Raw genomic sequence first — 24,905 nt, 5'->3', positions numbered from 1 at the left:
TCCTATGGCGCGCCCCATGGGGAGTCCTTCTCCCACCGGGAGTAGGATTCCCGCCCTTCCCTAGTTGGACTAGGAGTGGAAGGAAGGGGGAGAGAGGGGGGAGGAAAGGGGGGCCGGCCCTCCACCCAATTCGGACTGGGCTTGAGTGGGGCGCGCCCCTTCCTATGCCTCCCTCTCTTCTCTCCCACTATGGCCCAATAACACCCATATACCTCCTGGGGTGTTCCGGTAACCTCCCGGTACTCTGGTATATGCCCGAACTCACCCGGAACCATTCCAACGTCCAAATATAGTCGTCCAATATATCGATCTTTATGTATCGACCATTTCGAGACTCCTCGTCATGTTTGTGATCATATCCGGGAGCGAACTACCTTCTATACATCAAAACACATAAACTCATAATATAGATCGTCACCGAACGTTAAGCGTGCAAACCCTACGGGTTCGAGAACTATGTAGACATGACCGAGACACGTCTCCGGCCAATAACCAATAGCGGAACCTGGATGCTCATATTGGCTCCCACATATTCTACGAAGATCTTTATCGGTCAAACCGCATAACAACATACGTTGTTCCCTTTGTCATCGGTATGTTACTTGCCCGAGATTCAATCGTCGGTATCTCAATACCTAGTTCAATCTTGTTTCCGGCAAGTCTCTTTACTCATTCCGTAATGCATCATCCCGTAACTAACTCATTAGTCACATTGCTTGCAAGGCTTATAGTGATGTGCATTACCGAGAGGGCCCAGAGATACCTCTCCGACAATCAGAGTGACAAATCCTAATTTCAATCTATGCCAACTCAACAAACACCATTGAAGTCACCTGTAGAGCACCTTTATAATCATCCAGTTACGTTGTGACGTTTGGTAGCACACAAAGTGTTCCTCCGGTATTCGGGAGTTGCATAATCTCATAGTCATAGGAACATGTATAAGTCATGAAGAAAGCAATAGCAACATACTAAACGATCAAGTGCTAAGCTAACGGAATGGGTCAAGTCAATCTCATCATTCCCTAATGATGTGATCCCGTTTATCAAATGACAACTTATGTCTATGGCTAGGAAACTTAACCATCTTTGATTAACGAGCTAGTCAAGTAGAGGCATACTAGTGACACTCTGTTTGTCTATGTATTCACACATGTACTAAGTTTCCGGTTAATACAATTCTAGCATGAATAATAAACATTTATCATGATATAAATATAAATAACAACTTTATTATTGCCTCTAGGGCATATTTCCTTCACTAGTAACCCTCTGTGCAGCTGGAAGTGCTACTCATCATCAGTATAGTTGATGATGTTTTACTTTTGCGCTAGTCCATGTGGTTGTGAACTATTGGAAAGTAGTTCTAGCTGGAGTATGGCAGACTTTAAGCATTGTCATATGTCTGTGAACTATATGTATTGTCTAGATGCACTGGAATCTGGTTAGCTATGCTATGTTTCAGTGTTTATATTCTAATGATGCAATGATCATAGTGGTTGCTTCAATGTTGCTTCAGTGATAACACATGCTGCATACAGTTCCCATGTTGTGTCCATGTGCAACATGATGTTCCCCATTTGCAAAGCATGCCAAATCAAAGATTGTGCCCATCTTCCAAAAGTGAATTTTTATAAAAGGTGAATTTTTTGACGATCTCCAAATGACCAGAAATCTGTTATACATGGTAAAATACATGTGCCAAACATGACCATCAAGGAAAATTTTAAAATAGATTTAGTTTAGAATGTCCCTTTAAAGTATAGACCGATTTCTTCAACAGTCAGTCTACAGGGCAGTATAAATTCAAAAAAATCAAAATATTGTAAAACCTTGAAAACTTAGCTATGTTTGTGTAGGAGAACATGTGTGCAAAATTTAAGTTCATTTGGAGGAGGTCAAAAAAATCACCACACCGCAGAGGGGTCATTTGGTCTCACTTAAGCCAGTTTTTTTATAAAAGGTGATTTTTTGGACAAAATCCAAATGACCCCAAGTTTGTTATACATGGTCAAATACATGTGCCAAACATAGCTATGGAGGAAAATTTCAAAATAGATTTAGTTTACAATGTCTCCTTAAGGTATAGACCGATTTCTTCAACAGTCAGTCTACATGGCAGTATAAATTCAAAAAAATTCAAAAAATTGTAAAACCTTGAAAACCTTGTTATGTTTGTGTAGGAGAACATGTGTGCAAAATTTAATTTCATTTGGAGGAGGTCAAAAAAATCACCACACCAGAAAGGGACCATTTGGTCTCAATTATGAAAGGTGATTTTTTGGATCATCTCCAAATGACCCCAATTTTGTTATACATGGTCAAATACACCAGCATGTCCATTGCTGCAAGTTGACTGCAAATATTTCTTTGCTCTTTTATATTTGAAAATTTTGGAAATCAAATCTATTTTTCCTCTTTCATTTATTCTGCCAGTTTTAAAATTCAAAAAATGGAAGATAATATGTTCTCATTTATTTCACTTAGTTATATGTTTGAGATAATTTTAAATAGTATATATTTTTTATCTTTCATTTTTCTAACAGTTATTAAATTCTGAAATGTATGAAATAATGTTGTGTTATATTCTTGACAATTCTTTATATTTTAGAGTGCCATGTGACAAATTCAAAAAATAAATAAGAGATAAAAATGCCTGTCCACTAGCTACACAATTCACAATTTAATGGTCTGCATACGACTAGAAACCCAATCGTTTATTGGGCTAGGATGTAGGCCCGCCGCGATTGCAAATATACAGCTAGTGGGCCCCATGGGGCAGGGACAGACCGGGTTGGGCAATGTGATGCCCTCTTTACATAGGAACTTGAGAGGGAGAGCTCACCCCGGTATATAAACCGGTGCAAGCTCCCTTCGCTTGGCGAGGTGGGACTAAAATCCCAGCAACCCTCGGCTGTGCCCGGCGCGCCGCTACCTTGGGCCCAATTCGGGTGGGCCGTCCCACGCCTGCCTCGCCCGCACGCCGATTGCTTGGGTCCAATTCGGGTGGGCAGTCCCACGCATGCCTCGCCCGTGCGCAAAACATGTTCACTTTTTATTATTTTCATGTGTTCTATTTCAATTATTCAAACAAATATTTATTTTCTTTCTTAAATTTGAAATGTTTTAAAATCAAATCTATTTTTTCTCTTTCGTTTATTCTGACAATTTTAAATATCAAAAAATGCAACATAATATGTTGTATTTGATTTAACTTCTTAAATCACATATTTATTTTCAGTTTTCTATTGTAAATAACAACTTTAAAATCATATATAATTTATCTCTTTTATTTCTTTTGAGAGTTTTAAAATTCAAAAAATGGAAGATGGTCTGTTGTATTTGATTAACTTCTTAATTTCACATATTTATTTTCAGTTTTCTATTTTAAACAAAAAAATTAAAATCTTACCTATTTTCTAGGGTGACCATGGCAAGCATGCATGACAAGTACCGTTGATGTCTAACAATCCATGCATTTTCTAGGGTCTTGCCGATGAAAAAACCGGAAAACACTGACCGCACATGATGTAACGTGCGGATTGTTTTCGGTGATTTCAATGAGATTTTATATGGAAACAAAAACCGACGAGATAACTTTAAAGACCCTAATGCTGTATATTAAGGCTATGTTTGGCAATACTCCACTCCTTTTGCCAGGGAGCGGAGTGGGCGTTGGGTGCTCGTCAAAATTCCGCCGAATACCGCTCCGCTCTTCAGCGGAGTTACATAGCGAAGAGATTCCGAACGGCCTCTAAATGTGAAAGGTCTCTGCGCCATTCTAAATGTAAAAGGTCGCCTATGTGCATGTTACTCTCCACCGTTGAGGTAACAAAACAGCCTGTGCGCCATTCGAAATGTAAAAGGTCGCCGTAGAAATGCTGCCGGCCATATTAAAATATCTACACAACATTTCATCGTACTATACAACAACAACAACCGCTTGGTTAGTTTTCTCTCTTTCTCGCTCGTTGCTTGCTTCGTCTGTACGCATTGGAACTCTTGCAGCTAGCTGGCGAGTTCCACGGTCAAATCAAGACACGAGAGGCCACGGCCATGGACTGCTTCTTCCGCGCGTGCTTGCTGGCAATCGCCAACACCGTCTGCATCGGCGGCACGGCCATGATCGTCTACGCGTTCGTCAACCTGGCGCGGAAGCCCCACAGCAAGGGCTCCATCCTCGAGGCCTCCGTCTTCCTCCTCTGCTGGGTCAGCGTCACGGCCGGCGTCTGCACGGCCATCTGCGGCGACCTCTTCCAGCTGTCGGCGCTAAGTCGGTGCCTGGCCTCCATCCCTGGGGCAGTTCGTGGCGCGGGCCGGCTTCTCTGCCTGCGGTGGCGGTGCGAGCGTGCCCGCCGAAGCGGCGGCGGCGGCGCTCTGCCGCAGTTTCTGGACCAGACACCGAGTCACATGCCCGTGCTGGCCCGGGAGCCGCCGGTGCATGGCGGCGCGCGAGCGGTGATGGCGTATGACATCCCGGCGTACGAGCAGCCGGAGGGCGGTTGCCGGTCGGAGTGCACGATCTGCCTCGGGAAGGTGGAGAAGGGGGACGCGGTGAAGCGGATGCCGGCGTGCCTGCACATGTTCCACCAGCAGTGCATCGACCTGTGGCTGCACGAGCACTCGACGTGCCCGGTCTGCCGGTGCAACATCTTCCCGCCGTTGCCGGCCGAAATGCAAATGGTATGACCGTCTTCGTATGGGTGATGCTTGTGATGAGATCAAGTGAGCCCAGAGAACTAAAGACGTGTATAGTATTTACTACGCTATAACCTGCGAGTGAGGCTTCTCTGGTCAGAGGCATGTTACGGACCTGAATTGATGAACAACCACAGATTTCTCTCACGAAATCAAGTCTCTGATTAATAGCATAGGAGTTCTTGAGAGACAGCCTTCGACTACTTACTGCAGAGGTTTTAGCACAAAAGGATTCAGTAAGGAACCCTTGGAAGTTACAGAACAAAGCCATGGTAGGGAAGCGAGTTGCCACGGGTCCATGCTAAAAAGTGCTACACCTACTTACTGAATTCTTACGTAACATTCCTATCTCACCAATTGAACTGGGTGGGCCCCCTCCTCCTGATTTAATCCAACCAAAACAGCCCACCTAATTGCTTAGGTTCCATGCCAGGGCAATCAGAACTGGGAGGCTCTAACCTCCGGCGCCAAGAGCTGCAGCAGAAGTCACCGGAGCGATGACCAAAATCGCCTGACAGAGTTACTGAGGTCCTGAAGCTGCAACGCGGGCGGTATGCATCACAGGCAAAGGCGCCGATCAAACATAGGCACCGAATACAGAGCATATTTCACAGCGACTTCAACTAAACTGCAAAGGTAAAAGACTCCCAACACACCACATGTTTCACTAGCAACTAGTAAGATGGCTGGACAAAGCACGAAACGGAGCCTACGATATTCTAGGGCAAGTCAACGCAGAAGCGGATCCACGGCACTGACAGAAGCGGCAAAGTACAGACCATGCCTAGCGTAGTGCAGATACTTCGGCAAAAGAAATGAGGAACATCCGGCCACTTCGATCGCAACATCGCGATGGAGCTCACTTCATAAGCATACGCATGCCCCTGAGAAGCATCCTCGCTTCATCATTAAGCTCGTCCTCATACACACCATCAAGGTAGCGGGAAGGATCGCAGTAGTCGTCGTAATCATCCGAGCCAAGCTCGTAGTCAGAATCAGATCCCACATAATCACCCAGAAAGGACTCTGAATTCCTCCAAATAGGGCTCTTGACAATGAAGTCGTAGTCATCGGTTGAGTCATTCGGAAGCCTCAGTGTGCTTATCCTGGCACACTTTGCACGCAGGGCATCGTCCATGGTGACGTTGAAACAGTGGCGGATGTCAAGGGACTCCAGGTGGCGGCAATTGTCCAGGATGGCTGTCAGCCCTTTGTTGGTGAGGCTATTGCCAAACAGCTGCAAAGAGCGTAACTCATGCATAGTCGCAATCCCCATGGCTTCCTCGTCCTTTTCCTGGTCACCAGCTTCATAATCAAAGAACACATTCTTACTCAGTCTGAAGCGTTTCAGCTGTGGGCATGCTTTGCCGATAACCTCAAAGACACCACTGTCATCCACATTTGGACACAGTGAAAGCTCGAGCTCCTCAAGCAAAGGGAACTTCATTATCGCCTCTGTGAGTCCATCATCAAAAACATCATAGCAAGAAATGAGGCGAAGGCTCTTAAGAGATGGTGCCCTGCAAATACAACACTTGGATCTCAATAACCAATAAATATGCAGTGTGTATGGAAAGGCATAAGCATGCTGTATAAAATAGGCAGCTAGAGTGAATGTTTTGGAAGACTTGCATGGCTCCAATCGCAGTCCATGCATAGAACATTTCATAAATTCAGATAATTGCATAGCATCATAGGTACACAATTTAGAGGGATTTAGTATAATTCATTAATGACTAATTGCTAGGTTTAACAGAGAATATTTCAGGGATCCTAACTTGCCGATGCCTGCAATTGCAGATTGCATATAAGGATAAATTCTGCACTCTGGCACATGTACTCAGCTGAGTTTGTTCTGTTTAACCATATCATTAAACTCAAATTATTGCCAATTCGACAGTTTCACCAGGAAATGATTGGAAACTTTCGGAATCATCCTGATTGGAAACTTTCGGAATCAATTGTTAGATTTAAGGGACAGTGAACATTTTAGGGATGCTAACTTGTTGACGCCTGTAACAGCAGGTTGCATATTAGGATAAATTCTGCACTCTTGCCTATGAACTCAACTGAGTTCGTTCTGTTTAAGAATCAACAGAACTAAAATGATTGCCAAATTGACTGCTTCCCTAGAAACTGCCCAGAGGCCCTTAAAAGTTAACTGGCAACTGTGTTCTGTTTCGAACCAAACCAAAAAAGCCTTCCCAATTGTATAAGACCAATGCATAGGCTGCAAAAACACATCAATGTTTGGTTGGATGGAAACTCAGCATTCCTATTGGATACGGGATTGAGTGCTGGCACAGAGGAATAGGTTCCATGTGCATGGTGCTGTTGCAGTTTACCTTTTGCTACTTAAATTCGCTCTAATCTAGAACATATGGTTTCTAATGTTAGAAATCGGAGATGAAGTTCTCTTTTATCAAAAAATAAAATAAATAATCCCCATGTGAGCACCTCGTGTGCAGCACTGCAGCTGTATAATCACCAATCAGCATCGGATTTATGCACAATGTATCTTCAGTACAGACCTAGGAAGCTATCTTAACGAAGATGTGTTGCAAACTGCATGATTCCTACAGACAGAAATTTCTACCGAATTTTTTTGCAGACAACAAACGAGACCCCAAGAAGGTGCACATACATTGCAGGGAATATCAACGGAGACAAAACGTGTAGCCAATGCGAAACAAATCAAATCAAAACTAAAGCCCCTAAAATCAGGGGAGGATGGGATTGGGGGATTCGAAATCTCACTGGTCGGCGAGGTAGAGGAGGAAGTCGTGGTCGGCGGCGTACTCGCCCCAGAACGCCTCGCACCTCCCGGCGCTGCGGCGGACGGCGGCCTGCGCCATCCCGGGGAAGTTGAGCTCGTGCTCGAGGTCGGCGTGGCCCAGCATGTTGATGCGGCGCCACAGCTCGGGCTCGCCGCGGGCGGCGCCGCGCCAGGAGAGGCACACCTGGCCGGCCCCCATCAGGATGTCGACGTGGTCGAGCTTGTGGAGGATGGCCGAGATCGCGTCCAGCGGCAGCTCCGCCCAGTTCCTCGTCTCCGTCTCATCCGCGGGCACCGACTTCGTCGGCGCATTGCGGCCGCGTCGTCCGCCGCGCCCGCCTCGACGGCGGCGGGACGACGAGGATGGGGGCATCGCGCGGGGTGGGTGTGAGGGTTAGGGTTTGGGGAAGGAAGGCGCGGGAATGATGCGCCGTTTGGGGGTGGTGGTGAAGAAGGTGGCAGCAGGTGAGTGTAGAAGACTCGGGTCAACTCAACGTGGGGCAATAATTTGACCAGTCCATGTAATTTTTGTAAAAAGTCAAACCTCGTCAACTTTAATCAAATTAGTGGTGAAAAACATTTACATCTAGTATGCCAAACATTTATAATTAAAATCATCATAAGACGTGGTTATATATTTCGTATAGTAGATAAATAGCTTTTTCTATAAATTTAGTCAAAATTTGTAAAGTTTGACTTCTCAAAATATCTATACATACTACATTATGGAACAGAGGAAGTATGTCTTTCTTAAAAGAAGTTGTCTAGCAGCACATGGATTTTCTTTCTCCTCGCCTTAGAGCATCTAGAAACGTACCTCTCAAATCACCTGTATACATTTGGGCAGATGGCTTGATCAGTGGCCCCGATAGTGAAAATGCGACCCAATCCCCCCTTTAAACCGACCCAATACCTTCGGGTTGTCCGACACCCCTCAAATCCAACCCATATCTAGGATGAAAATGATGGAAAGCCCTGGCGCGCCCGATGCATCCGTCATGTCGGAATTGAGATCCATGCCAAAAGCCATTCAAGTTGTTCCTAACCTAGCCCGACCTAACCTCTTCATCTCCTCTCTTCCGCCTCCTTCATGCCTTTCCTCCCCTAGCTCAGTCCTTGTCCCAATCTCACAGCGCCGCCATCACCGACACAACACCATTAATGTCATCCTCGCCATCCCTGACACGGTCGCCGGCTCGGACACAAACGCAATACGTCTTGGTCCTCCGGTCATACACCTTACCCTCTATGTGTTCGAGAAAATTCCCAAAGTGTATTTTATTCTTTTGTAGATAAAACAATGGATTCATCATATGGGAGTTTCAGAACAATGTGTCTGATGAACTTATTCAAAAAAAGTTTGTTGATTCATCGGATTCGTCGAATGAAGAGTGAATGATGATGATAAGTATCCAAGAGGAAATGGAGAAGAAAGAGGAGCATTTTGTACACTAGGTGGATCAATTTTTTGCCGCAACACTCAAATTTTCACCACACTCCACAGGGATCCAATGAAGACCATTCAAATTTTTGTACACCAGGTGTGAAGTTTCATCTCTTTTGGAGCTCGTTTCCCGCTATTTCCTATCGAAGAGCATTCTGCTTTTTTTAGTGGTCAGAAAGTCAGTCAATGCCTCAAAAAAGTAGACCAACTCAAAAGGTGCTCAAATTTGAGCATGGGGCTTTGGATGGTGTGTATTAATCATATAAAAAGTTAAAAGTTGGAATGATTTTTTAAATTGAGTTGTGTGTGAAACGCGACGGTTTCGTTCGAAACCCTGATACTTCGCAGGAGGGTGTCCGGTTTGTACATTAGGTGGATCAAGTTAAACTTCAAGGGTTTAGTCAATTGGAGGAGACTAGTACACGAGGATAGGATTGTTGATGAGCGCCTGCTCTACAAGGACTAGTTTCAACCTGAATCAAAGTTCTATGATGGGGGTTTTTCGGATAGGATTGCACGACGCACGACTGATCTATCCTCACTGGGTGGCGTTTGTCAAGACCATATCCGATCTCCATGACAATAAACAATGCCACTTTGCAACAATGTAAGAGGAATTAGGAAGGACGCGGAGCGAGCACTCAGAGTGCTCCAAGCTCGTTGGGGTTATTGTTCATGGAGCTACAATGACGTGGGAATCAAAGACACTGTGTCATTTTGCAAAACATGATTGTCCGGGATGATGGTGAAGAGGTAGTCCGAACACATGATTTTGAGATGTCCGGAGTGCATGTCCGCCTCTCAGAACAAGATGCCAAGCATATTTGTGAACTTTCTGGAGATGCTCTCCATCGGAATGTTCGAGATCAAAATGTGCACATGCAACTACTCAGCGATATTGTGAAGCATATATATGACCCACAATGAAAACCAAGGAATTTAATGTTTGAATTGTGCACTCGGAATAATTTTTATGTTTGAAATATGTCTTTTCCACTATGAACAATTGTTATTTGCTATGATATTCAGGCCAATCAAATGGTTTGGAGGTTGGATCCGAGAAAGTGCAGCGCGTATTTAGTACAGGGAGGTGGGGTCCTAGAAAGTGCAGCCCCTAGGGCTGGAAAAAAAGCTCGAAGCACGCAAGCTAAACGATTAGCTCGTGACTCGGCTCGAATCAACTCGAACTCGAAGAATAACGAGCCGAGCCGAGCTTTAGTTTAAGATCGTTTACATACCAAGTGAAACGAGCTGATATCACGAGTACTCGTGTAACTCGTTAGGCTTGGTAAAAAAGTCAGTGTTTTCTAGTGATAGTAAAATACAACCATTAAACACCTTGCGTTCCAGCACGAGGCCCAGCCGCTCAAGGCCGAGCCACCCAGGAGACTCACACGTACATGACCACATATGCACATGCTAAATTCTCAGCAAATCTTTTTATCGTATTTGTAAGGTCTGATGTTCACATCTTTAACGAGCTTAACAAGCTAAACGAGTCAGCTCGCGACGAGCCAATCTTGGATTTGAACTCGGTATAGTAACGAGTTGAGTCGAGCTAGCTCGTTAATGAAACGAGTTTTAGCGAGTCGAGTCGAGCTGGCTCGACTCGGCTCGAATTCCACCACTAGCAGCGCCGTAGTTAGTACAAGGAGGTCGGAATATGTTTTTCTTTTCTTTTCTTCTTAAAATAATTCAGGATTTCAAAAAAATTGAGGAATTATGAAAAATATGAATTTTGAAGAAAGCAATGTTCAAAAAATCCTAAAATGTTCGTGGATTCAAAAAAGTATAAGAGATTTTAAAAATGTTCTCATATTCAAAAACATGTTCACAATTTTTAGTGATTAAAATATGTATTCAAAATATGTTCGTGATTTTGAACAAATGTTTGCAAATTCAAAAAATTGTTCGTGAAATACAAAAACTTTCATTGATTCTAAAAATGTTCATATAATTCAAGGATGTTCAGCAAAACAAAAAAATGTTCATGTATTTTAAATATTTGTCGATTCAAAAAAATATTCACAATTTCATAAATGTCCTGAAATTCAAAAATAAATCACAGTTTTTAAAATGTTTGTGAATTTGTAAAAAAAATGTGAATTTGGAACATATTCAGGATTTCAAAAAAATTGCAAATTCCAAAAATGTTCATGATTTCAAAAAAAATGGAAAATAAAATGCAATGAAAAAAAAGGAAAAGAACGTAAAACTAAAATGAAAATGAAAAGAAAGAAAAAAAACGAAATAGAAAAAAGTAGGAAAAATGAAAGGAAAAATAATCCAGTTAAAACCGGAAATAGCTAATGGGCTGACCCAAATATATGTAGTACTCCCTCCATGCGGAAATACTTGTCGGAAAAGTGAATGTATCTAGATGTATTTTAGTTCTAGATACACCCATTTTCATTCATTTATGCGACAAGTAATTTCGGACGGAGGGAGTACATGAGATTGGCCCAGTTGGTCAACTTCGTTGGAGCGGGAAAGATTAAAGGCAAGAAGGGCACTGGCACAAAGATCGAACACAACAGAACCTGGTTTGATCCACCAAGGATCGAACCTGGTCTCCCATTCGGCCATTCCCTTTGCTTGCTTCTGATTCCCCATCTCCATGCTTGCTAACTTCATTAACTGTCGCCACAAACAACCGGTGTCAAGTCCAATTCCTTCCTGATTTGTGTGATTTGACGATGGTGTGTGTCGATTTGTTGTGTGCCCATCTACAGATATGGCACCGGAGGATCCCTCTACCTTCTGTTTCTGTCTTTGCGACCATCTTAAGAAAACCTTGGAACTGAGAGAGATAATTGCATCTATAGTCCTTGTACTCGTTGGCGACGTCCAACTCAATTCTGAAACTTGCGTATTACTTTAATACAGTCCCGATATATGAAAATACGTGGTCAATATGGTCCTTGAGGTTGAAACGCCAGTCCTGGTTCTATGTGTTGCATACGTACTGTGTATTCCGCCGTATGCCACGTCAGACTGGCCCAGCTTGTCAGGTTGGACCCATACGTCAGTGGGATATTGAGAAATAAAAGAAAAAAATAAAAGAAAAAAATGCGTGTGGGCGCTGTGGTTCGCACACGCAAATTGTGGGCCGGGGAAGCGCACGCTAGCCACCAGACCAAGAGTGTACGAGTGATATGCGAGGAGATGCACACCCTATATATCGAGTACTCCCTATAAGAAATCTATTTAGTTTTTTTGAGTGAAAAGAAATATAATTAGGTATTCACAGTCTTTTTTTTCTGGACTGTACGGGCCTGTTTCTTTTGTTTTATAGCTACGGCCCAGCTGTCTTCTGCGTGTTCTGTTTTTTTGTTCGTGTTTATTTTTTTGGCAGTCTCCTATTTGGCGCGAGCAAACCCAAAACAAAATGGCACGAGCAACCTGGTGCGTACCCCACTGAGCCCACTGCATACAGAGATTTTGAAATTGCGAATATTTTTTAGTTCATGATTTTTTTTCAAATTGGTCAACATTTTAAAAAATTGGGCTGAACATTTTGTGAATTTAAACCTTGTTTTTAGAATTGAAAAAATGTTCACCATATTTTTTAAGTTGCGACATTTTTCATTCATGAAATTTTTACAAAATCGTCAATACTTTTTGAAATGGCGTATATGTTTTTTGGAGCTCGTCAACAAGGTTTTTTTTGCATAAGCAAACATTTTTGTTTAATTTTTCAATAAGTTTTGAAATTCATAAACATTTTGTTTGTGATGAACATTTTCTGAATTCATCAATATTTTTTGAATCGGTGAACATTTTATCAAAATTTAGGAAATATATTTTTCTAAACCCGAAGCATTTTCTTGAATATTTTGATAAATTCGAAGACATTTTTTGTATACACAAACTTTTACTTGTGAATCATGAGCATTTTTTGAATCGAGGAACATAAAAAAAATCAATTCATGAATACCAAGTATGTGTGTGGGTGTGTGTGTGCGCGCGCGCATGTGTGTGTGTGTGCGTGCGCGCGCGCGCGTGTGTCTGCGTGCGTGTGTGTGTGCGCGCGCGCGTGTGTGTGCGTGCGTGTGTGCATGTGTGTGTGTGTGTGTGCGTGTGTGCGTGCGTGCATCTGTGCGTGTGCGTGCGTGTGTGTGTGTGCGCGCGTGAGCGTGTGTGCGTGCGTGCATCTGTGCGTGTGCGTGTGCGCGCGCGAGATGTGAGGAGATGCACTCCCTATATATTTAGTCTTTTGTACAAGTTGCGTAAATTTTCTAAGTTGCAAACATTATTTTTTGAAATTTTCTAAAGTTGCACTCACTATCTGAGGAGATGCACTCCCAAAATGTTCACCATATTTTTGAAGTTGCGGACATTTTCTAAATTCACGAACTTTTCCAATTTAGTGAATATTTTTCGAAACTGTGTACATATTTTTTGGAACTAGTCAACAAGTTTTTTTTTGCATAGGCAAATATTTTTTGAAATACATGAAAACAATGAAATTCAGAAACATTTTTTTGTGACGAACTTTTTTGAATTCATCAATACATTTTTGAAATATTGTTTTGAATATTTTTAAAAATTCACGGACATTTTTTGTAGACACAATGTTTTACTTTTTAATCATGAACATTTTATGAACTGATGAACATTTTTATTTTCTAAAAAACTCATGAATATTTTAAAATTCATGTATATTTGTAAAGTGACATTGATGTGCTTATAATATGTAGTGCATCCCAATGTTAAAAGAGATCCCGCACTTGGCCTGGTGGTCAGCTCGAGCAGTGGTTGGCTAGAGCTTGTGGGTTCGAATCGCCCCTGCGTGGTTTTTTTTCAAAAAAAATCCGGCCCGCTAACATATGGGCCGCATACGAACATGGCCTCCGCTATGGAAATACGAGATACGTATGTGACGTGTAGAGCCGGGACTGGTGTTTCAATTTCAGGGACCGTATTGAGCACGTATTTTCATGTACCGGGACCGTATTGAAGCAATACGCAAGTTCCAGGACTGAGTTGGACGTCGCCTGCGAGTACGAGGACTATAGATGCAATTATCACGAACTGAGAATACAATTATGCATTTATTTTTTTACACTAGGAATACAATTATGTATGTTTCCGTCGATTACGAAGAGGTCTATGGTGACTCCGTCAAGATCAAGATAATGTGCCGGCTCAGTCTTTACAAGGGACTCATATGAGTAAGGTACTGTGTGCAATTATGTATGTGAGACATTCTAGCCGGGTCCTATTGAGAATGGAATAAGAGAATTTATGGTTAAACGCTTGCACACGAAGTAACGACAATGTCGACTGGTCACCTTACCATCAATAGCCATAAAACATGGTTATTAAAACCTTGATGGATGTAGCTATCTTGCAACATCAATCAATTTCGCTGTTGCGTTGCATCTTCTGCGAGAAGGGACGTCACTTCTCTCCCTATAAACAGCATGATGGAGAGGTTTCGTTTGCTCCCATGAAAGGAAAACGCCGCCGCTCCCTCCATGTATTGTCTCAAAAAATGTATTGCAACTAGCAGCCTCAGTTTTTTTTTCCTCAGACACGTCATGAAGAAGTTCTTCCCATTTGAATGAGCCCGACCGCTCCGGCCCGGACCTGGTCCGTGCTGTCCCCTCTCTGTTCTGTTCAGGGGTATGGAGACGGCCAATGGTCCAATACTAAGTAGCTCCTTGTTCATTGACCAACATGGTCTGGTTCAGCAACCAATCCGTGTGGTTGGATGGTTAGGTGGGCAGTAGTATCCCCAGCCCATTAAGATTTAAATCCCGATGCTCGCATTTATTCTTCAAGCGATGTGTTTTCAATGGAAGGAGACATCCCCGTCGACTACGAAGCGTCTACGCTGACTTCATAAAATCTCATATGATATGCCGGCTCAGCCTATCGAAGATGCTCATAGGGGTAAGGTGTGCGTGTGTGCGTTCATAAGGGTGAGTGTATGCGCGTACATATGAACACTTGTGTCTGTAATGTGATTAAAAAAACATTGTCCGACCCATTTTAATACTAGATTGCACAACAAAACATTTACCCAAACACATTATTTCAACTAGCACCATTTTAGCTGTAGAGAATTTGGGTAAGTTGAGATATTTAGAACTTATTCGTTCAAACAAAGAAAGGAACATAGGCAGATCCGTTTCTAACGACGCAAGCAGGCAGCTGTTGATTTGAAACACTTGCTGTCTGACCAAACAATGGCGGCACAGTACAATTAACACCAACCTTCAGTTGCACTGTATAAGACTCACTACTTGCAGCACTTGAAAAGATTGCAAGCGAATTCACCTTTACAAAGTCAGTATCAGTAGCTATCAGCAGAGAAAAAACATGGTCCATAATTCTGTAGCTTGTTAGTCATTTCCATTTAGATAATGCACATATCACGTTATTGCTATGACAAGAAAATCGTGCAGCCGGAAACGTTGCCCCACTCCACAGACTGGCAAAAGAAAGAAAGAAAACCTCTATGTATACAAGACTATTTTACGATTATGGAACACGAGCACCGGTATTCTGCGATTATAAACACAGGTGGTCTATATGAACACCACCCCTGCACAGTGGGCAGGTGGAGTTCCTCGGAAGCCAGTCGTCGATGCATCGCACGTGGAAAATGTGCTGGCACTGGGGCAAGGCTCTCACAAATTGCCGCGATCCGAAATCCTGGTCAGTAGTTTAGCATGTCATCAGCACGAGCAACTATTTTTCCTGGCTTATGTTTAGTGGGAGTCTGGGAATAATGCAGTCAAGAACACACTAACTAACCTGAAGACATACTGAACAGCAGGTCTTGTCAGTTTCCTGAGCAGAATTGGTTGCAGCGCTGAACCTGATTGCTGGGATCTTGTTGATCAGAGCTCTTGACATACCACCCGTGCAGCCGGTTTCAAAAAGGTCATTGTTGTCAATGAAAGGTGTACTCATTAAACTCATCTGCATTAGATAAAACACTGAATCAGACTTAGCATGGTGCACAAGCAACTGCCATTATAGTCGTCGTGCCTAGAAGTCATTGCTCCTATAAAATCAGATAAGAGTATGTAAACTGAAGGAAACATTCTATGGTCCTAAATAACAGATGGTGTGAAATCATCACTCACAAGTTTAATCTTGGATAACGGTTTTTTTCTCTCAATTTAATACCATAGATTACTTATCTTGAGTATTTACCATCTATGCTGCTATATAGTATAGTTTGCTAAATAGCACGATTGTTTATTTGTTTTATTAAGATAATAGCACGCATACATATCTGAAGAATTTCACACTTTAGACGCCAAAACAAGACATTTAATGCTTTGGTCTCTCTAGCCCCACAATCTAGTTCTAGATATTCCTATAACTAGAAACTTCCTTTGCAGGAGAGTGGGAGAATGTTATTTTCCATGTACCTAACCATTTTAATGCTAAGAATCTGCTACATCATAAATTGTAGGTTTGAAAGTGTTTCACTCTTTTACTTATATTAGATGAATATAAGATTTGTTCCTCCTATAATCTGCCACGGTTACTAGGTATCCTACCATTTTAGGCATTAGAGAGCACCGATATCACACTACCAATCATTATGGATTTACAACCAGCTTATATGAAGAGCTATATACCTGACTTTGCACTGCACGCTGGAGTGCTGGACTGACCTTCTCCCAAACAATTCGTCCACTGAAGAGGCTAGAGATGATGTCTAGCTGAAAGACCGAAACACAAACAGAACATCAGAACAAGTAAAACCTAATTCTGCTTATGAATTGCTGCTTCGCCTGTTCTCACACAAAAATGTCCATAACGTAGTGCAACAACTAATGAAATGCGATATTATTTCCTATTGAGAAAACATTTACTTGTAGCAAATGTTTCCATGGTTTCCTAAGTTAGCAAATTTCATAATTCCCACCGGTCGACATCGTAGTGAGGTATGTGCTTGGGTAGGTACATGAAAATGATCCTCCACCTTTCTTGATGATGGTACATAAAGAAAAGAGGTCACCGGATGATTCTTCCATACTCACCACAAAGAGAAAGCTATACTTTCCGGATTCGCTAGATCTCCAAATCTCGATGCAGGATTCAACGGCCTCAATGGAAAAGACCGCGCCGGAGACCGCTCCCACGCCGGCGCCCCGGAGCATGCCGCTCTCGGTGGACATCCCCATGAAGGCGCCGATGAAGATCCCGACCAGTGAACCCACTGAAGGACAAAATTACAAGGAGGAGAACTTTGAGATAAAATTGTTAATTGTACCAGCCATTTATTTACACTCCACATGAGCTACTCAATGGAACAATTCCAATGCAGATATGCAATACAACAGCGAATTAAACAGAGAACGAAAACAGAGGACGCCCCGGTGATCGACCTAAACCCGTATAGAATTGAGAAGTGGAAGGTTTAAAGATAAGATTAGCATGTCTGGTGATCCAAGATTCCTGCCTGCAAGATTGAATTGCTGCCTATAAGCTTGTCCAAAATTCCAAAGAAAATGGCACAGAACCCCAAAAATTGCACCAGCGAGGGTGCCGTCCCACCCAATACTCAATTCGTCATCAGACGCCAATGCTAATGAGTAGCGAAACACTGGGCGATAAGAGCAAGGAAGCAAAACAGGGCACGCACCGACGGCGAAGACGAAGGCGAGCAGCGCGCCGAGCGCCTGCCCGAGGGCCGCCGCGGCCGCGGCGCCGCGCGTCCCGAGCGCCCTCCACGCCGCATCGAAGCGGCAGCGGGGGCTCGAGGCGCCGGAGAGCGAGGAAGGAGGGGGAGGCGCCCGACGATCCATCAATTCAAGGCCGGCCGGCGAGTCCCGAGGAACGTGGCGAGCATGCCACCCCTGCGGCAGGCGTGGAATGGCTAGGGTCGTGGGCGCGGGTGGGAGGGAGGGAGGGGAGGGAGAATCTTGAGGGACACGGAGGGGGGAGGTGGGGGAGAGTCTTGGGGCGAGACGGAGCAGAGGAAGAGAGAGAGAGATGGGGAGGAGCAGGGGAAGGGAGGGATGGGAGCGCAATTAATGGGTAGCGAGGGGGCGAAACCGCCGTTGCTTCCTTGGAAGCGTGCGTGTGATGAATGGTGTTTTGGGTCGGTTCGGTCGTGGTCTGGTCGCGCGAGGATCCTCTACCGTTCGGCAGCCTGCCGTTCTACCACTGACATGTGGGCCTGCGGGAAACATGGCCCACATGTCAGTGGTAGAGGGTTAGGGCCGCGGCACGCTCCCCGCCTGGTTCTTCTTCGGCTCAAAGCTTGACTCAATATATCTGCATCTATCTACACCCTTGTGCAGTGCGCAAATAACTTTTAGATATAAATCGATTGATGAATTCAGATCGATAGGTGGTAAACCCGAGCGTCGCTGACCGTTCGGTCTCCTCTTTGTTTCATCGGAATCTGCCGTGCCGTACGGTCTGGAAGTTTCTACGATTTATAATGTAGTACTTGGTACACTATTTCTAATGGAGAATGTATTTATCACGTTCACTGCATCCGCACGTACCAATTGTAAAGTCTAGATATCTTTGTATAGGTAATTTCTCCCTCTCACACGGTTCACGTGCTAAGCACGTACTTCCTCTGTAAATTAATACTCCTCCGTTCCTAAATACTTGTCTTTTTAGAGATTCCAAATGGATTGCTACATACGGATGTATATAGACATATTTTAAAGTGTAGATTCGCTCATTTTGCTCCGTATGTAGTCACTTGTAGAAATCTCTAGAAAGACAACTATTTAGGAACGGAGGGAGTATAAAGGTTCTTTAGATTGCTAGTACTTCAGTGTTCTAAAAGGTATTATAATATTATATTATTTCACATAGGGAGTACAACTTACTAGTTAATATGCGGTAGAGGCCTCGCATGCATGCAAGTACCCATCGTTAGTTTAACTATGCTTATTTGATTGTTTTTGTTGCTTAAACTAAAAGAAAGCTGAGTAATAGCAATGTGTACTCAGGGTCGGATGACAAAAAATGTTCAGAGAACTTTTACCTTTGAAAAAAATACTTCCTTCGTTTCTTTTTACTCTGCATATAACTTTTGTCTGAAGTCAAAGCATCCCTATTTGACCAAAATTATAGAAAAAAGCGTTAACATTTACAAGGCCAAAGGAATATCTCTAGATTCACTATGGAATCTAGTTTCATATTGTGTATATTTGGTATCGTAGATGTTGATATTTTATTATACAAATTTGGTCAAAATTTGTAAAATCTGACTCAACACAAATCTTGTGTAAGAAGGAACGGATGGAGTGCTCTGCCACGCACGGCTATAATTACCTAGTCCGAAGGTGATTTAACGATCGGGTAGACATAGTTTTTTTTTAATGGGGTTGTCGGGTCGACGTACGTTAAGGCTTGTGTATCTTTGTCCTATTTTTTCTTTTCTTTTTCTGGGATGGTCAACACGAGCCGCACACTGATTTGCGGTTGTATTTGTTTTTTTAGGAGTTGTGGTTGTATTTGGTATGGGAGCAAATGTTATTTGCTGCTTATAACGGCCCGTACCGCACGGATGGCCGAGTCGCTCGGGGCATAGATCGTAGCCCAAGCGTTGATGATGCGTTTGATTTTGCATTATTCTTCATGGATAGTTTCGGTTTTTGATGGTGCGATGTGGGTAGCACTGTCATTGTGTTTTTTCTATTTCCTATTTCTCTTCTTTTTTTCACTTCTATTTTTTTCATCTTCTTATTCATTTTTCCTTTTTTCTCCTTTTTCCCATTGCTAGAAATTAAATGATTTTAAAAACATGAACGTTTTCTAAAAACAGCCTCGAATAGCATTTTTGTAAAATGTGTGAACATATTTTCAGAAATACATTAGCACTTTTAGTAATGTGTTTTCCAAATAAAGTGTGAACATTTAAAAAAAATGATTGAAGCTTTTCTCAAATGCATGAAGACTTTTCAAAAAATGTGTTTTTGTAAGAAGTATAACCATTGTGAAAATGAATGGATATTTTCTAAAATATGTGAAATTTTAAAATTACATTTTAAAAAACACATGAACATTTTATTAATATATATATTTTTAAAATATGAACATTTCAAGATGCGTGGGTATTTTTAAAAATACTCTAACACTTCTAAAAATTTCGTAGCAAAATTTTCTAAATAACTAAATATTTATTCAAAAGTTAAAGTGAATTAAGAAGTAACAAAAGAGGAACGAAAAAAGGCTTGCGAGCGCACAAGGGTTGTTTGGTTCGCTCACTCCCTCCGGACAAAGAGAACACTAATTTTGTGGCAAACATACATTTTTCAAATGAAGAAAGATTATAAGCAATCGGTGGTGTATGATGAAAATCCATCGCCTTCACCTCCACTAGATTATATACTGACAATATTGATCAAACTTGGCATGAACCAAGAATTTTTCAACAAATCAAATGTGAAACCACTGGACGTTTCACGATGAAAACTAAATTGATAAGAAAAACACAACTTTTAAGCGTGTATTAATTAAGTCAATCACTTATTATTTCATGACTTGCAATATGCTATCCATTCGGGAAACTCCATCTTGTTTTCACCTAGTTTTGATCAGGGCATCCAACATGATTAGCAACTGTAGTTTCTCAAAAGTGAGAGTGCATGATACCATATAATTCATGGTTCTCCATAATCTATCCTAAATTGTTATGGAATCGTTGGAATGCCCCATGAAATCGCAAACCTCACCGTTGTAGCAGAAACGACGGTGGGCTTCACGTGGAAGTAGTCGCCGAGCCATTGAAACTCCTGGCAGTCTGCCGCGCGGCCGACAAGACCTCCTCCCCTAGGTCGTCGGTGGCCGATTATGCGTCACCACGGTGCAAGGGAATAGGCATCGGGGGAGGAGAAGTAGGGAGGAGCAAGAAAAAGAAGATGTTACCACTAGAGGCCGGGGAAGAGGACAAGATGAAGAGGGTGCGGTGCTACCGCCCCACCGCTGATGTCGTTGGCCCCGATGCTTTTTTTCTCTTTTTTCTACCGTCCAGTAAGTGTGTGCGCTCGTGTGCGTGAGTGTGAGAGAGAGATGTAAGATGAGTGTTTTTTGGTAGAGGTGCTGGGCAAGGCGTGGAAAAGGCGCTCGATTCTTCGGGAAGGGCCGTACTCATTAAAACAAAGCAAAAAAAAAAATGATTAATAAACAAAGCAATTCTACCCAGATTGGTTTCTTGCACTCTCGAAAAATATGACGATGAAATTATAGCGAATATGGTAGAGTGGTTTTTACCCCATATCCTCCATTTTGATGGTTATTATGGAGGCATGAGGCATGTAGCGACTCTGCTAGAGTTAAAAAAAAACAGTAAAAACATTCATACAATCCTTTTCTTCTTTTCTGCAACAGAAATTTGAACTAAAACCACAACAATAATTATGGAATGGGGGGAGTAGTTTTTAAGCATTTTGGAGCATTTTTTCATATTAATGAATGTCATTTCTCCATGAAAATTGACACATAGGAGAAGCACTAAACAATGTTCTGACACTTACGTTTTTTCTCCAAAATCTTCTGTGTCCTGCTCTGGTTGTGATGGTAGGTGTGTCACTTAGTACACTTCTTATAAATAAGGTTTTTGTTTTTGAGAAATTCTTAAAAATAAGGTGTGCAGCAGTAGTTCGTCGTAGAGGTTTTAGCAATCAGAACAGATGTCAAACAGTCCCGTGAAGCTCCAATCTCCAGTCCAGCGCCAGGGCCTAAGGCACAGGATGACTGGGCCTCCCATTCTGGAGGCCCAGGAGCTCCTGGAGCCACAATGTTCACATTAAGTCCACGCAGAGGATAAGCAAGTTTCACAGCTAAGCAAACCAGTACTGCCAGTACTTACTACAGAGCATATTTCAGAACCACTTGAACTAAACTGCAAGGTAAATGACTCTTAGCACATGTTTCTGAAGATCGGTTGGACAATGCAGGGAGCACTCTCTACGATCTTACAGGAGAAGTCGATGCAGAAGCAGATCCATGCCGCCAGCTGAAGAACCGAAGCGCAGATCAGTAGTGCAGATACTTTGGCAAAATGGTGAAAACATCCAGGCACTTCGATCACAACATCCCCGATGGAGTTCACTTCATTAGCATGTGCATGCCCCTGAGAAGCATCCTATCTTCTTCATTAAGCTCGTCCTCGTACACACCATCAAGGTAGCGGGAAGGATCGCAGTAGTCATCGTAATCTTCCGAGTCAAGCTCATAGTCAGAACCAGATCCCATATAATCACCCAAAAAGGACCCTGAATCCGCCCAGACAGGCTCCTGCACCTCGAAGTCATAATCATCAGTTGAGTCATTGGGAAGCCTCACTGTGCTTATCCTGCCACACTTTGCGCGCAGGGCGTCATCCATGTTGACGTTGAAGCAATGACGAATGTCAAGGGACTCCAGGTGGCGGCAATTGTCCAGGATAGCTGTCAGTCCTTTATTGGTGAGGCAATTGCCAAACAGCTGCAAAGACCGTAACTCATGCATAGTTGCAATCCCCAGGGCTTCATCGTCTTTGTCGTACCCACTGGCTTCAAAATCATAGAACACGTCCTTACTCAGTCTGAAGCGCTTCAGTTGTGGGCATGCCCTGCCAACAACCCCAAACACACCACTCTCACCCACATTTGCACATAATGAAAGCTCAAGCTCCTCAAGCAATGGGAACTTCACTATTGCCTCTTGAAGTCCTTCATCCTCAAAATTATAACAAGAAATGAGGCGAAGACTCTTGAGAGATGATGCCCTGCAAATATAGCACTTGGATTTTAATAACCAATAAATATGACATGTGTATAGAAAGGCATAAGCATGCCATGTCAAACAGGTAGCTAGAGAGTATGTTTTGACAGGCTTGCATAGCACGGACAGAACATTTCAAAAATTCAGATAATTGCAAAGCAATAGCATCATAGGACATAGATACAGATTTAAGAAGCAATGTAGGCATGTAGCGAGAATCCACTAAATGATTAACTGTTAGATTTGACAGAAATTTCAGGGATACTGACTTGTGGATGCCTGCAATTGTAGGTTGCAAATTAGGAAAAATTATGCACTCTGGTATATGAAATCAGTTTAGTTCGTTCTATTCAACAATTAACATAATTAAAATCACTGCCAATTCGACTGTTTCACTGGCAAATGCTCAGAAGCCCAAAACAGATAACTCCCAACTGCACCCTGTTTCAAACCAAACCAAAGAGTACTTCCCCGTTGTATCAAGAAACCAATGTGAAGAACTCGGCTGAGATCATCACTACCAGACCAATGCATAGGTTGATGACACGACATCATTTTTGGGTTGGAGGAAATTCACCATTCATTTTGAATGGGGTGGGCACAGAGGAATAGGTCAATGTGCATGTCGCAGGGCATATAATTTAACCGTGTGAAGACAAGTAGCTCGTCGATTATCTGAAGGTGGCTAAATGTTGTGATAAGAAAAATTCAGCAGAGTAAAACTTGAGGCAATGTGATAATCATCTGTTTATTGGAAACTTCCCGTGGTTTACCCATAAATCCACATATGCTTCTATTTGTAAGTCACCCATCCCTTCTTCCTTGCCAATTAAGTAAAACCAAATTTTAAAAAGGTGCAGAGAAAATGAAGGAGTATGGTGTACCGAGCAATGCATTGTGGCAAGTTTCTTCTAGCGCACTTCGTCTTTACGAAACTAAGATATAAAAAAGTTACTGTCTTCACAGAAATATATACAAATTCAAGAAAATAACTAATGTTATAAGTCTATAAACATTGGTTAGCTTCGAACTTCTGTTGTCTCTGTTCTCTGGGCTCGTTTATGTGGTAGTTAGTGTGTGAGGCGGCTGACATTGTAATGCCCTGATTTCACTAATAGAAATTTGGGGGAACCCTGTTTAAAGAAGTCTAAAAAACATGATAAAGTGTAATACGAAAGAGGATCTATAAGCATCATATCAGGACATAATTTCTAGTTGCATCCCATGTGACCACCCCCTCGTGTGCGGCTGTATCTTCACCAACCAAGAACCGAACGAAAGTCCCTAAATTTGGGGTTTTGAGGGTTTGTGGGAGGGAGGGGGATCCAAAATCTCACTGGTCGGCGAGGTAGAGGAGGAGGTCGTGGTCGCAGGCGTACTCGCCCCAGAACGCCTCGCACCTCCCCGCGCTGCGGCGGACGGCGGCCTGCGCCATCCCGGGGAAGTTGAGCTCGTGCTCGAGGTCGGCGTGGCCTAGCATGTTGATGCGGCGCCACAGCTCGGGCTCGTCGCGGGCGGCGCCGCGCCAGGAGCGGCACACCTGGCTGGGCCCCATCAGGATGTCGACGTGGTCGAGCTTGTGGAGGATGGCCGAGATCGCGTCCAGCGGCAGCTCCGCCCAGTTCCTCGTCTCCTCCGCCGGCACCGGCGCCGTCGGCGGATGGCGGCCGCGTCGCCCGTCTCGACGGCGGCGTGACGAGGAGGAAGACGGCATCGCGCTGGGCGGCTGGGAGAGGGTTAGGGTTCTTGGGAGGAAGGCGCGGGAATGGTGGACAGTTCTTTTTCTCGAGGAGAACGATGGACAGTTTGGGGAGGAGTGGCGAGAAAATCGGTGCTGAGTGGAGAAGAAACTCGGCAATCCTAAAACAAGAACTTGACCATGATGGCGCGTGTTGTTATGCCCATCAATTTTATAATAGAATGATGAAATATCATGTAATTTTTTTAAATATAAAATATAGAAATTAAACTTGCATGAACTAACCCGTATATTAGACAATGGTAAAAAATGTAATATTGTGATTGTCTCGGGAAATATAATTAGTCAAGTGATTGCTCTAACTTTTAAATGAATAGTGTCTATGAAAGATATCTTGGAAACAAAAACATGAATAAGTAACATAGGTTTAGAGAACATATATGATAGTCAATAGCACAATTGGTAAGATAAATTAACCGGGCAATCTTTTCTATTTAATTAATCGATGAGACAAATCTCTTATCGTTGTTTAAAAAATAGTGTCACTTCCCCTAAAAAAAGAATTAGTGATGCTTGATTGCCAT

General features: G+C 42.9%; 4 protein-coding genes across 4 annotated transcripts; 1 reads left to right on the top strand and 3 right to left on the bottom strand.

Moving 5' to 3' along the window:
- The first annotated feature begins 4,056 nt into the window (after nt 1-4,056).
- On the top strand, nt 4,057-4,700 carry LOC123071844 (E3 ubiquitin-protein ligase EL5-like). Its single transcript, XM_044495425.1, has one exon. The coding sequence runs from the start codon at nt 4,057-4,059 to the stop codon at nt 4,687-4,689; it is 633 nt and encodes a 210-aa protein (XP_044351360.1). The 3' UTR covers nt 4,690-4,700.
- Nucleotides 4,701-4,858: 158 nt separating this feature from the next.
- Nucleotides 4,859-7,910, bottom strand: LOC123071843 (putative F-box/LRR-repeat protein 23). The gene is made up of 2 exons (XM_044495424.1): nt 7,456-7,910; nt 4,859-6,218 (listed from the first exon to the last, which is right to left on the bottom strand). The coding sequence occupies exons 1-2, from the start codon at nt 7,845-7,847 to the stop codon at nt 5,558-5,560; spliced, it is 1,053 nt and encodes a 350-aa protein (XP_044351359.1). The 5' UTR covers nt 7,848-7,910; the 3' UTR covers nt 4,859-5,557.
- A 7,275-nt stretch (nt 7,911-15,185) lies between these two features.
- Nucleotides 15,186-17,815, bottom strand: LOC123071842 (NEP1-interacting protein-like 1). Its single transcript, XM_044495423.1, has 5 exons — nt 17,533-17,815; nt 16,928-17,106; nt 16,523-16,606; nt 15,684-15,851; nt 15,186-15,581 (listed from the first exon to the last, which is right to left on the bottom strand). The coding sequence occupies exons 1-5, from the start codon at nt 17,693-17,695 to the stop codon at nt 15,438-15,440; spliced, it is 738 nt and encodes a 245-aa protein (XP_044351358.1). The 5' UTR covers nt 17,696-17,815; the 3' UTR covers nt 15,186-15,437.
- A 3,748-nt stretch (nt 17,816-21,563) lies between these two features.
- On the bottom strand, nt 21,564-24,467 carry LOC123071840 (putative F-box/LRR-repeat protein 23). Its single transcript, XM_044495422.1, has 2 exons — nt 23,960-24,467; nt 21,564-22,626 (listed from the first exon to the last, which is right to left on the bottom strand). The coding sequence occupies exons 1-2, from the start codon at nt 24,334-24,336 to the stop codon at nt 21,966-21,968; spliced, it is 1,038 nt and encodes a 345-aa protein (XP_044351357.1). The 5' UTR covers nt 24,337-24,467; the 3' UTR covers nt 21,564-21,965.
- Between the last annotated feature and the right edge of the window lie 438 nt (nt 24,468-24,905).

Source organism: Triticum aestivum, chromosome 3B (assembly GCF_018294505.1).
Source record: "Triticum aestivum cultivar Chinese Spring chromosome 3B, IWGSC CS RefSeq v2.1, whole genome shotgun sequence".
Classification (NCBI taxonomy): Eukaryota; Viridiplantae; Streptophyta; class Magnoliopsida; order Poales; family Poaceae; genus Triticum; species Triticum aestivum.
The sequence above is the reverse complement of the archived record's forward strand: the minus strand, read 5'-3'. Positions and strand labels throughout refer to the sequence as shown.